This window comes from Bubalus bubalis, chromosome 21 (assembly GCF_019923935.1).
Source record: "Bubalus bubalis isolate 160015118507 breed Murrah chromosome 21, NDDB_SH_1, whole genome shotgun sequence".
Taxonomy (NCBI): Eukaryota; Metazoa; Chordata; class Mammalia; order Artiodactyla; family Bovidae; genus Bubalus; species Bubalus bubalis.
The window spans coordinates 58356137-58369373 of NC_059177.1; the positions used below are offsets into that span (position 1 = coordinate 58356137).

Sequence of the window (13237 nt, forward strand, 5' to 3'; positions counted from 1 at the left end):
GCTTCAGATGTGGGGTTCTAGAGCCGGGTGAGAGGGGGTGGTGGTGAGGGGTGTGTTTTCCAGCACCCCAGCTCCCTGTGAGGGTGGACCGTGGCTCCCTTGCCCTGAGCTCCCCTGTGCGTGGGGGGTGGGTATCTGCACTGGCTGCTCTGTGTTGTCTCCAGGCTGCACCACCGTAAGTGCGAAGAGGAGGGGCTTCTTTAAGAGCCCAGGGAGCCAGGCTGGGATTAGACACCATCTGCAGGGCTCTCCTCCCCGTGAAGGCCTGCCCCGGGGCCATTCACTATGTCCAAAATGCAGGGGCCCCTGGGTCATAAGGATGATTGGGATGTTTGGGGTGAAATAATACGTGTCATTAAAATTAAGATCAACCAGTGATCAAACTCTCACCCCCTGCAGTGGAAGTGCAGAGTCTTAACCACTGGGCCTGGGGAAGTCCCTACCTATTGCTTTTTAGTAAGGCAACGAGGACATTTTAAATGTGATTTGCTGTGTATTTCTGTTGGACAGGGCAGCTCAGGGCTGTCCCTGTACCTAGCAGAGCCCCGCAGCCCTGGGGGCCCTGGATGCGGGGTGGGGTGCTCCCAGCCAGGCTCAGGGGGCTGCAGGCATCTCAGGGGCCACTCATGGAGGGCCTGGGTGTGGGAGGAGGACTTCAGGCCTCTGGGACTTAAATGAGGGCAGCCTGCTCTTATCTGTGTTGACTTCTTTACTGGGAGAGTGAGATTAATTCACCGCCCTGAGGGAGTGTGGAAAGAGCTTGTCATTCCTGTTCTTGAGGAGCCTGAGATTCGGGGTTGGGGAGGGATTTATAGTCGAGATTCCTGGCTCCCAGGGCCACCGAACAAGAGGCATCCCACATTGTTTCTCAAAGTTAGAAGCAGAAGACGATGAGCGGCCTTACTTTTTTTAAACAGACTCTTAAAAACAGCAGTTTTAGGTTTATTAAAAAAATTGAGCCCAAATTACAGCAGTTTCCTGTATATACCCCCTCCCCCCACAGCATCCACCACCATCAACATCCCCCACCAGATGGTGCATTTGTCTCAATTGATGAGCCTGCGTGTGTGTGTGTGTGTGTGTGTGTGTGTGCGTGCGCACGCGCGTTCTGTCGTGACTGACGCTTTGCAACCCCATGAACTGCAGCCCACCAGGCTCCACTGCCCATGGAATTTCCCAGGCAAGATACTGGAGTGGGTAGCCACAGCCTTCTCCAGGGGATCGTCCCGACCCAGGGATCAAGCCCAGGTCTCCTGCACTGCAGGCAGATTCTTTACCACTGGCGCCGCTTGGGAAGCTGTACCTGCACGGACACCTTATTACAATCAGCATGTGTGTGCCGTTACTGTCCACAGTCGGCACCGATTCATTGTAGCCAGCCAAACGTGTGCGACTGTATCGTTAGAGGAGGATCATACAGAATAGTTTTGCTGCCCTAAAAATCCTCTGTGCTCAGCCTATTCATCCCTCACTCCCCTTGTCATTGAAAATTTTTTTTAAAATTTGGAACAATTTTAGATTTACAGGAAAGTTACAAAGATAATGCAGAGAGTTCCTCTGTACCTTGACCCAGCTTCCCCTACAGTTACCATCCTTCAAGACCAGGATTGTTGAGAAAGGGAACCAGTGGCACCGGTACTGGAGTTGACTAAAGTCTAGCTGGCTTAGGTTGCGCCAGGGTGTCCACTGAGCTTCCTTTTCTACCCTTGGGTCCCCTGGATCCAAGCTGCGCCCTCCATCACATTTGTCTCCTTGGTCTCTCAGATCTGATCTCCGTATGTTTTCTATTCTTGTTTCCATGTCAGATTTTTTTTTTCAAAGTGAAGTATAGTTGATTTACCGTGTTGTGTTAATTTCCACATCAGTTTTGTGTGTCTCTGTGCACGTGTGGCGAGGTCTGATGCCCTTTGAAATCATCTTGGAATAACAAAGCTTCTGCAGTTCTGTGGTGTGGGGCGAGGCTGTGCCCAGGATCTGCTCGCTCCTCCCTGTCTGGGCTCAATCTTTGTTGTCTCCGTTGGTCTCTGAAATGCACTCTTCTCAGGGGATGTCCCTTAGTGAGGGGACCACAGATGCATTTCCCTGGGGGCTTAGACGTTCGTCTCCCTCAGCCTCGGGTGAGGTTCATTCTCAGAGCGGAGGCGTTGCTACATCCTGCTGTGTGCTGGGTGTTTGCGCTGTCTGAGCATCCGTGCTGAGCTTGGAGAGGCTTGCATCAACTTGGAGATGTCTGTTGGGTATATTTCACACCATTGCCTTTTAACAGCAGACTGTACAAGTTTCCTTCTGAGTAACCCAGGACACTGAGGCTCCAGGCAGTGAAAGCCCAGGGCGGGGGCGGCAGCCATGACTCGGGAGTGCCCACTCCCTGTTGGGCACCACGCTGCTGCACGCAGCCCTGGGGACCACGGGTGCCCTTCCCTGGGGCCTCCCCGCCTAGAGCACACGGAGGGCAGCCCTGACTGTGCTCTGAAAAGTGGGGATCAGATTAGAACGTTCACCTGCTCAAGATGGCCCAGGGGCTGGTCATCGTCCTCAGAATAAATCTTAGCTCCTTCCTGTGGCCTCCAGTGCCTGCTTGCCCTGTGCACCCCGGGTCCCTGAGCTCAGCACCCCGTCTCCTCGACCTCAGCATCGCCATCTTCCCGACCTCAGCACCTTGACATCAGCATCAATGTTCTGACCTCCCAAGTGGCTGTGCTTACCCGGTACTGCAGCGTCCACTCTGCTCCTCCCCACTCTCTGCATCTCACTCCCCTGGAAACTGCTGCTACACCAGGTCTCAGATGAGAAACCTCACGCTAACCCTGGGTGCCTGCTCATCACGCTGTCCCTTCGGCCGGTTACTCCAAGGCCCGAGTCTCTGTGGGAAGTCACGGATTCTGCGGATCCGTCGTCTGAATGTCTACCTGCCCTTCTGCCCACCTTCATGTAACCTTGGTCCTGAGTGTGACGCTGGGCTCCATCAGCCGGTTCCTCCAAGGCCCGAGTCCCCGTGGGAAGTCACGGATTCTGCGGATCCGTCGTCTGAATGTCTACCTGCCCTTCTGCCCACCTTCATGTAACCTTGGCCCTGAGTGCAGGGCCGTTGTGCTTGTTGTCTTGGTCCTGTGGGCAGGCTCTGGGTTTGCAGAGCTCGTTGGGGACAGAGGTGACCATCTGGGAAGCTGCCGTGTGCCCAACCCAGCCTAGAGATCAGCGGGTACCTGGCCTGTCGTCCTCCCTGGGGACTGTAGGCACTTTCTCCACTAATAGTTATTTCCAGTTCCAGGGAATTATCCTGTCAGGACTGTTGACCGTAGGGGTGTTTCCAAGTGTCCCGGCTCCTGTGGGATGAGCTCAGGGTGGGCGGAGCCTGTTCCCAGCAGAGGGGCTTGGCCGCCCAGCTCACCCGAGTCTGAACTGGCAGAGCCCGGCCCCTCTCTCCTGTGAGTCTGGGGCAGACGGAGGCCGTGGCCCTGGCTTCGGGTCGCAGCCCTGCCTCTCCAGCGGCTCCAGGGAGCGCGCTCTTGTCTTCCGGCTGCAGGTCGTCAACCCGGCCGGAGGTGGCCAGCATCGAGCCTCTGGGCCAGGACGAGCAGCAGTGCTCCCGGAGGGCGGTGGTACAGGCCCGCCTGTCCCAGCCCGCCCGCCTGACCAGCATCATCTTTGCAGAGGACATTGGTAAGGGCTTCCGGGCCTGGCCCTGGCGGGGATGGGGGAGGCGGGGAGGCAGGGACACCCTACGGAGACCCCGGGCCGCTGGGGCTGTGGAGCCATGGTTGGGCACACTTCCTCTTCTCTTGTTGGGTCGCAGGATGCCTGCAGAGTGGGTGGGGGTCACCAAGTGAGCACCACCCAGCCTGCTCCCTCCTGCCAGCGCCGTGTCCCACTTTCCCTCCTGTGGAGGGGGGCTTCCATTCTAAGTTGTTATTTGTTACCAAAATAACTCTTAGTGATTCAAAATGAAGAGATTTGTGCAGCATTCACTTCCCCATCTTTAATTTACCGTATTGTGGTCATAAGGGGCTTCCCAGGGGGCGCTGGGAACCTGCCCTCCACTCCGGAGACGTAACAGTTTGATCCCTGTGTCGGGAAGATCCCCTGGAGAAGGACATGGCACCCCACTCCAGGATTCTTGCCTTGAGAATCCCATGGACAGAGTGGCCTGGCGGGCTACAGTCCAGGGGGCCACAAAGAGTGCTCAGAAAACAGTGAATTTTCCATTGTGCTTTCCCCCCGCCTAAGATGGCATGAAAAGGTTCCCATTTTGTTGTAGGATTAGTTTTAGTGGCTGAGTAATGAGCCTTCCCCGTACTGGATATCAAGACTGTTTTCTGATGTTTGTTTTGTGTTACATAAGAAACTCATGTTACACAAACCAACGATTCTGGGTTCTTTCAGGTTATTTCCTGCCAAGGATGGAGTCCCAGCTTTACTGGGTCACAGCCTATGTAAATATTTTTAAGGCTTTTGATAATGAGGCTGAATGACTGTCTCAGAAAGTTAAGCGTGTATGGGTAGTTTTATATGATGCCTGGAGAACAGTCGGAATGACTTTTTATCACAAGTTGTTATTTTTCTACCCTAGAGGATTCTCCAGGTAACACCATTTATGTGTCTTATTGATGGAGCAAGTAAAAAATTCTGTGTGGATGTGCACACACTCTTTTACAGTACAGCGAGAAGGGCATGGCGACCCACTCCAGTGTCCTTGCCTGGAGTGTCCCACAGACAGGCGAGCCTGGTGGGCTACAGTCCATGGGGTCGCAAAGAGTCGGACGCGACTGAAGCAACTTAGCACGTGGTTGATAGTGTTATGCAGAAACAGTGTACAAACTCGCAGATGCACAAGCTCTGGGTGTAGTTCCTGATCTCAGGGCGGGGACAGGCGTTCAGAGCAGCGTTGTCTTTTTGGGTGCGAACTCGTCATACCAGAGCCCTTGTCGGGGACTCAGTGGTCACAGCCTGAGCAAGACTAGGAAGTCTAGCAACTGTTTTGCCACAATGTTAAACATCCATGTGCTCACTCATTTATTCTGGGTTGCGCTGGGCCTTGGTCGGCCCTTTCTCCAGCTGCGGCGGGCAGGGGCTGCCCTCTGGTCACTCTGCTCCCAGCCTCTTGGTGCAGTGGTTTCTCTGTTGTGGAGCTCGGGCTCCAGGGCATGTGAGCTCAGTCATGGTGGCTCCTGAGCTTAGTGGCCCCGCGGCATGTGGGATCTTCCTGGACCAGGAATCGCACTTGTGTCTCCTGCACTGGCAGGCGGATTCTTGACCGCTGAGCTGCCAGGGAAGCCCCTTGCCACAGCTTTAAATGCTGGCGCCCAGGGTGGAAAAGTACAAGACGGACAATGAATGTGCCCGCAAAGCCCTTACTTCCTGGATGTCTGGGCTACTCTCAGGCCGAGTGAGGCTCTTAAGGGTGACTTGGTTCTTCCAGACCTGTTTTTTTGGGGTCGTTGGTCACCCCCAGTCTTTGCCAAAGCAAGAGACTGCCCACCCTACGAGGCGCTGGATGGGGTGTGGGCCCCCCACTGTCTGACCACGCACTCCTGCCTGCAGCCACCGGCCAGGTCCTGCGTTGTGACGCCATCGTGGACCTCATCCATGGCATTCAGATCGTCTCCACCACCCGCGAGCTCTACCTGGAGGACGCCCCGCTGGAGCTGAAGATCCAGGCCCTGGACTCGGAAGGTGAGGCCACCGGGCTGTCCGCTCTCCCTTTGCCTGTGGCCCGCCCTCCCCTTGGGGGTGCTGCTCTGGCCAGGAGGGTGATCGGCCACAGGTCAGGACCGCCTCTGAATGGACCCCAGGCCCCCGGAGGCAGCAAGGCCGCGGCCACGACTCCACAGGGCCTGGAGATCAGCCCTGTGCCTGGAGGGACCCGGAAATTACAGCGTGTCTTTGGGAAGCATCGTCTGCGCAGCAGTGGGAGCTGAGAGCAGCTCGCAGGGTCTGTGCCGTGATCCGCAGAGGCCTTGAGGGCTGGGCTTGACTTCCTGGTCCAGACTGCAGACTGAGTATGTGTGTGTGCGTGTGTGCGTGTGTGTGCAGGCACGTGTGTGCATGTGTGCGCGCATATGCGTGTGTGTGCCTGTGTGTGCGCGTGCACGCGTGTGTGTGCAGGCACGTGTGTGCGTGTGTGTGCGCGTATGCGTGTGTGTGCCTGTGTGTGTGCGTGCGCGTGTGTGTGTTGTGGGCAGTGTGTCTATGCTGCCAGCCCCATGCACCGTCCTTCCATTTGTAAGAGAGCACTGACTTATTCTGGGCTGGGATTCTTCTCACAATGTCTGTTTTGCTGGGTGGCAGACTGCCCCGGCTCTAGCCCGACCTCTTAGTCAGGGAACAAAGGGAGTATTTGTAAGTGGAGGTTTTGTTGAAGAAAGTAGGTCAGGCCCAAAGACATCTTTTCAACAAAGGAGCTTCTAAAACTTGCAGTCCAAGTCAAGTCTCACCTTGTCTTTGAAATCTCCCCTGAACGCTCTAGCACCTGCTTTTAGAAACACTTTTCCAGATCGGGGTTTCTCGGGCTCTTGGGGTTGACACTTGGGGCAGATAATCCTTTGTGGTGGGGGCTGCACAGGACACGGCAGGTGGTCAGCAGCGGGTCTCTGGCCTGGATGCCAGGGGCACCCCTGAGCTGAGACAACCAAGGCTCTCTCCCAGCCTTTGCCAAATGTCCTTTGGGGTCAGAGTCTGTTTTGGACTGTCTCCAAGCCATCTTTCCTCTCTGCATCATTCATCTGGTGAGCTGCCCACCTTCTCTGAACTGCCCTCTGATTGGCGAGACTGACATAGTGATGCTCACCTCGTTGGTGAGCAGAGGTGAAGGGTCCCGCCCCGCCTGGTGTGCGGTGGGTGCTCAGTCCGCTAGGCATCAGTGGGGTGGGTTCTGCCTCCGGAGTTCTGCCAGGTACTGGGGTGCAGCCGGGCTGGGGGAACATCTCAGGCTGGGAGTGCACATGTAGGTCAGGCCCCACGTGTACCCCAGCAGGCGCTGTTTGTAATCACACGGGGGGCAAAGGGTGAAGGGTCCACAGGTTGGGGAGCCACCCCAGGGGGCTCAGAGGCGGGATGTGGAGATCACAGGTCAGGAGAGTTTCTTAGAAGCTGTGATGCTTAAGCCTTGAGAGGTGTGGGGTCCGCCAGGCCGGGACCCTGTTTCATCCTTGAGACTGAAACTGGAGGGGCCACATGCCGTCTCCTGCTGAGATTTTCCTGGGTGCTGGGGTCTGCGCCAGGGTCTGGGGTCTAATTTTTTGGCCTGAGGCGGTCTGCAGGGTGCCTGTCCTGGGTTCATGGTTTTCTGATCTTTCCCAGCAGCTGGTGCCTGGGCAGCGCTGGGTGGCCCTGGTCCCCCAGACGCCCCACCCCCGTCCTGACACCCAGGCTCTGCTCAGAGCACCTCCCATCCACTTCTGGATCTCTGCTTTCAGAGGCCGAGCCCCTCGGGTCACAACCCGCACCCCCGCCTCCCCGTGATATCCTGTCCTGGGGCTCCCGGGGTGGGGGCGAGTCCCTCCCCTGTGAGACCCCCAGCGCTTCCCAGCCCAGCCTTGGGGTGCGGGCGCTTTTCTCTCTGCCTCTGGACAGGGTCAGGGTCATGCCAGCACGTTTGGTGCTGGACTTTGGTCCAGCAAATGTTCATTAACATTTGCTTAGTGTTTACCAGCTGCCCTCCTGAGACCAGGGTGGGTGCGGTGCCAGCTCCAGAGATTGGGTCCCGGCATTTCTTCGTTACTGTGAGCACTCGGCACACAGTAGGGCTAATAGACACTTTTGAAACAGACAAGCGCCCAAGCCTGCAAACTCCTGCTGATCGTGTGGGTCCTGCAGCCTGTGCTGCGGGGAGGTGCCCTTGCTCGCTGTCTGCTTTGAGAAGTCGCTCTGAGACTGCTTGCTGTCTCCTGTGGCTTCCTTCCGTCTCCCAGACGTCAGGGCCAGCTCCACGCAGGGCTGTGTGTGCCACAGGGCCCCGGGCTTGATTTAACGCTCCACTGCTGCCGTCTTGAAATTTTAACGCACCTCTTTTCGCGCTTGTGTGTGGTGAGTGGGGTCCGCTGGGACTTGGAGCCTCGGGGACTTGAGATGCCGCTTCCCTGCCCCCTCCCTGCCCCCGGGGTTCCCTGCCTCCTGTGCCCTGTCCTCTGGTGTCCTGGATTCTGTCGGGCCTCTCCGTCGTGGTCCTTGTCTCACGACGACGGCCGCCTTCCATCCCCCTGGGCTGGGCGCGAGCATGACAGGGTGTCTCGGGTGGAGCACAGCTAAGGCCTTTCCTGTCCCAGGACCGTCCGGTCCAGTGGCTGCGTTTTGGCCAGAGTGAGTCTCTCACCTGGCCTCTCCTGGCTTCTGAGCACATCTGGGCACAGCTTTAGAGGTTTAGCATGGGGGTCGGGGGGCCGGGAAGGGGAAATGCCGATTCCGTTTCCTGGGGCATGCTCAGCCAGGATGCAGAGTGTTGGTTCAGCAGCTGGCAGGGGGGGACCCCAGTAGCTGGCATGTCCGTGTGTAACCCGAGTTGCAGGACAGGGATTCTGGGTGCCTCTGAGGGTCTGCACTCACGTTGGGGTATCTGTGCCCTTCCAGGGAGCCCCTTCATCCGGCCCTGTGTCTGGGGCTGCCTCTGCCTCCTTCCAACCGCCCCAAGTCTAACTTGCCTCCTGGTGCCTTCCCTTTGGGATGAAGGCCCCGAGCGAACCAGGGCCCTGCAAACCAGGCACTGACCCTGTGTGTGCACCTCCCCACGTGGGCGAAACTTCCAGAAGCCCACGGATGCTTTCTGCTCTAGGAACGGTCCCACAGTCATCCCTCCCTTCACATCTGAACATGCAGGCGGGAAGGGATTTTGATGCTGAAAAACAGAGCTCCAAGCGTAGCCACTGAAATGGATGAAGACAGGGATTTCCTGTCGCCAAATTCCAGGTTAAGAGACCCTGGGAGGCCTGCCCCAGACTCTGTCTCCTTGTCCTCAGCAGGCCGTCTCCTCTCGGCCTTCTCCACAGCCCTAGACCTCAGAGGTGGGCTGGGGCAGACTCTCAGGCCTGTCTGACTCCAAATGCCTTGGTCTTCGCACCGTAGAAAGAGCTTTGCGAGGCCCCCGAGGCTCTGTTTGGGGGCTGGCCGGGTGGGGAATATCCATAGATGATTGAGGTGGAGCGGGAGAGGCAGGAGCGTGTGCTGGGGCGTGTGGCAAGTCGGGCAGAGGGGCTGGGCCAGCTGCAGGCCACTAGAGGAAGAAGGGCTGGGCCGCCGGATCTGCGGACTTGTGAACTTGGATACATACGTTGCGCTTCTTCATTTGAAATGATGGGAACCAGTGGAAAGGGGCAAGATCAAAGTCACCCGTGAAAAGGCGACCGCAGCCCCGGGCAGGCCAGGCCTTTGGCCCCAGGCTTCGTCTCCCGCCCCGCTCCTGGGTCTGTGCAGCGGCACTAGGCGTTGCCCTCACCTTGAGAAGGGGTTTACAGAGGGTTTCAGACCCGGCCTGGGTCCTGCTCCTCCAGAAAGCGTCGCCCACTCACGTGCTGGGCTCCGCCTGTTCTCACGTCTGGCCCAAGGCGTGCCGACGGCAGTCAGGACTTCAGAGCAGAGGCCAGCTGTGTGAGGCCCACCTCCTCCACCCGGGACCGGGGGTCTCGGCATCTCGGGAGGAGACAGGATGGGCACGTGACACCAGACGGCCGGGGTTCCTCTCCCAGCATGGGGAGGGGATGGGGGGCTGACTCACAGTCTCAGGAGCCGCTGTCTAGGCTGAAAGGCGCTTACCCACTCGACGGCTGGTGGGTGCACAGGCGGGACAGTATGTCCCCGGGAGACCTGGGGTCCCGGGGTGCAGCCCCACTCGGTCACGTGACCCTGATCCCTTACGCCTCGGTTTCCCCTCCAGAAGGGAGGCTGGAGGTGGTGCCCCCTCCTCCGTGGGGGGTGGTGCCGAGTCCACCCCCCACCTTGGCCCCAGGGGGTTAACTCGGTGCACCCCCCACCCCCTGCTCCGCTCCTGCAGGAAACACGTTCAGCACGCTGGCCGGGCTGGTCTTTGACTGGACGATTGTGAAGGACACGGAGGCTGACGGCTACTCAGACACCCACAACGCGCTCCGGTAAGAGGCGGGGGGAGGTGGGAGGGAGGGCGGGCTGGGGGCTTTCACCCTCATCGTCGCTGTTAGCAGCCCCGTCAGCGAGGAGCCCAGGATGGTTCCCAGGCTGCCGGCCGACGTGCCCCGGGACTGATCAAAGTGTTCAGCTCGCGCAGCTGTGCAGGGGCCTTGTCCCGGGGTGTGTTCTGGGGGGCTGTTGTCCAGGGCGCTGGGCTGTCCAGCTGTGGCAGAGAAAGCTCATCTTGATAACTGGGGCTGTCACGGGGTGCTGGAGGGGTGGGGAGGGGCCCCAGGGTGGGGTGAGTGGGAAACAGTCCCGGCTGGAGGCGGGGGGCCAGTACTGCAGACAGATGGACGCCTTGTGAGATGGAATTGCTCCCCATCTTGACTTGGCCAGTCCTCCCGACAGCCGTGTGGCTGATGTTCCCCTGTCCACTCGCCTTGGATTGGTAAGGGGTGTAGCTGGACTTGAACTGTTCTGGACTGTGGGAATCCTCACCGTGCTGCCTGGCGGCCACTGGCCCCACCCTGGCCGTTCGCACTTACACCAGGGAAGACGGGGGGTTCCGGTCCCCAATGCACTGAACCCACCAGGTGCTCGTTAGCTGTGTGGCCGGTGTTGCCCGCTACTGGACAGGGCGGACAGGGCGTTTCCATCAGCGGAAGGTTCTGCTGGCCGGCACTGGTGTGCTCCCGGAGTCTGGGCTAATATCCCCTGATAGGAGGTGGCTCAGTGGAAGGTTCTGCTGGCCGGCACTCCTGCGCTCCAGGAGTCTGGGCTAATATCCCCGGATAGGAGCTGGCTCAGTGGTAAAGAACCCACCTGCCAATGCAGGAGATGCGTAGATGTGGGTTCAATCCCTGGGTCGGGAAGATCCCCTGGAAGAGGAAATGGCAACCCACTCCAGTATTCTTGCCTGAAGAGTCCTTGGAGAGAGGAGCCTGGTGTGATGCAGTCCATGGGGTCACAAAGAGCTGGACATGGCTGAGCGATTAAACAACAACAGCAAAATGCTGCATTGCGCTGTGCTATATTAAATACAGTTTGGGGGGAGGAAGACTTATTTTTTAAAGATTTGCAGCGATTTCCAGCCTGCAGAAAATTTGCAAGTCAGTACAGGAAGTGGGTTCCAAACCATTTGAGAGCAAGCAGCCAGCCCGGGGGCTGTGACCCCGATTATTTCAGTGTGCGTCTACCACCTCTTAGGACACTTTTCTGCGTATCGACGAGACAGGCATCACAGTTAGGGAATTAACACTGATGCCTGACCTCATTCAAGTTTTGCCAGTTTATCCAGTTTGTAGCAAAACACGCAGCTCAGGGCCCCCTGCCTCAAGCTGTCCTGTCTCTCCTCGTCTCCATCAGCCTGGGGACTTGGTCCAGTTTCCTGGTCCTTCCTTGACTCCTGGGAGGTGGGACTCGTGAAGATGGCAGTCTAGATGTTTTGTAGAACTTCCCCCATTCCACGTTTATCTGACGTTCCCTCTGATTAGACCCAGAGCTCTGCATCTTTGCAGGAACATCACCAGAGGCGAGATTCCACGTTCTCACCTCATCTTATCATAAAGCAGCACTGAGTTTGTTTTCTGTCATCCCTCGGGGAGGGCGATGTCTGCCAGGTCCCCCACTCTGAAGTCGCTTTCTACCCCCTTGCAATTAATAACTTTTTTTATGGGGAGTTATGAGTCTGACCTCTTATTTACACTTTCAAAAGTTGAGCTCAGGGCTCCAGGAAGCACTGGGGCTCAGCTCACGGCCATTTCCACAGCAGACACCCTCACACCCTGACACCGTGTAAGCCAGTTGCCCTCCTGGCTCAGAGCTCTTTGGGGGCTGGGCCATCAGCCTCCATCTCCTGAATGATGAGCTCTGGAACTCCCACTGTCTTGTAAGCCCAGGGTGCAGGCTTTAGGTCACAGAGACCTGGCGCCTAGTCCTGGCCTTTTCGTGTCCTGCCTGTGGCCGTCGTCAAGGATTGTGACCACCTGAGCACCACCTTCCTCCTCCAGCGGATGGAGGCGTTGCTGTGCCCGCCTCCAGGGGTGCCGAGTGAGGAGCACGTTGACGGGATGAGAGCCCATCGCCAGGCCCAGCACATACTAGGCATTCAGGATTTGCTGGCTGCCTGCCCCCCTCCATCAGCCCTGTTTCCTGCCCTGACAGCGGCCCCTGACAGCACTGGACGTGAGCCGAGTGCTGACCCAAGTCCAACAGCGCTAAGAGCGTTGGAACCAGAGTGTCCTGGACTTTTATTCAATTCAGCATGTGATTATTTACAATAAGTAGGACATAGAAGCAACCTAGATGTCCATCGCCAGAGGAATGGATAAGGAAGTTGTGGTACATACACACAAGGGAATATTACTCAGCTGTAGAAAGGAATGCATTTGAGTCAAGTTCTAATGAGGTGGATGAACCTAGAGCCTATTATACAGAGTGAAGTGAGTCAGGAAGAGAAAGACGAATATCGTCTATGAACACACGTATATGGAATCTAGAAAGATGGTACTGATGATCCTACATGCAGGACAGAAAGGAGACAAACATTAAGAACAGACTTGTGGACACGGGGGGAGAAGAGGAGGGCGGGACGGTGTGAGAGAAGAGCGCTGAAACATACGCAGATGCAGCTGGTGGCTCAGGCTGTAAAGAGTCCGCCTGCGATGCAGGAGCCCCGGATTCCATCCCTGGGTCGGGAAGATCCCCTGCAGAAGGACGTGGCAACCCCCTCCAGCATTCTTTGGCTTCCCAGGTGGCGCTGGAGGCAAAGAACCCGCCTGCCAGTGCAGGAGATGTCAGAGACGCGGGTTCGATCCCTGGGTGGGGAAGATCCCCTGGAGGAGGAGGGGACAACCCCCTCCAGTATTCTTGTCTGCAGAATCCCATGGACAGAGGCACCTGGTGGGCTACAGTCCATAGAGTCGCAGAGTCACAAAAACAACACTACTGAAGTGACTTAGCATATACATTACCATACGTAAAGTGGATAGCCAGTGGGAGTCATGACGTCAGATGCAGGGAACCCAGACGTGGTGCTCTGTGACAACCTGGAGGGGTGGGGTGGGGAGGGGGCGTATGTACACCTACGGCTGATTCATGCGGATGTATGGTGAAAACCATCGCAATATTGTTAAGTAATTACCCTCTGAAAAATAAAAAA

General features: G+C 57.3%; 1 protein-coding gene across 2 annotated transcripts in view; it reads left to right on the forward strand.

The window, feature by feature from the left end:
• Positions 1-13237, forward strand: part of NUP210 (nucleoporin 210) — a 92176-nt gene that overhangs the window by 12462 nt on the left and 66477 nt on the right. For both annotated transcript variants that reach the window (XM_044934250.2, XM_025272760.3), the window contains exons 2-4: positions 3527-3663; positions 5542-5673; positions 9983-10079. In XM_044934250.2, the coding sequence (XP_044790185.2) occupies positions 3527-3663; positions 5542-5673; positions 9983-10079 (366 nt within the window). The remainder of the gene's footprint in view (positions 1-3526; positions 3664-5541; positions 5674-9982; positions 10080-13237) is intronic.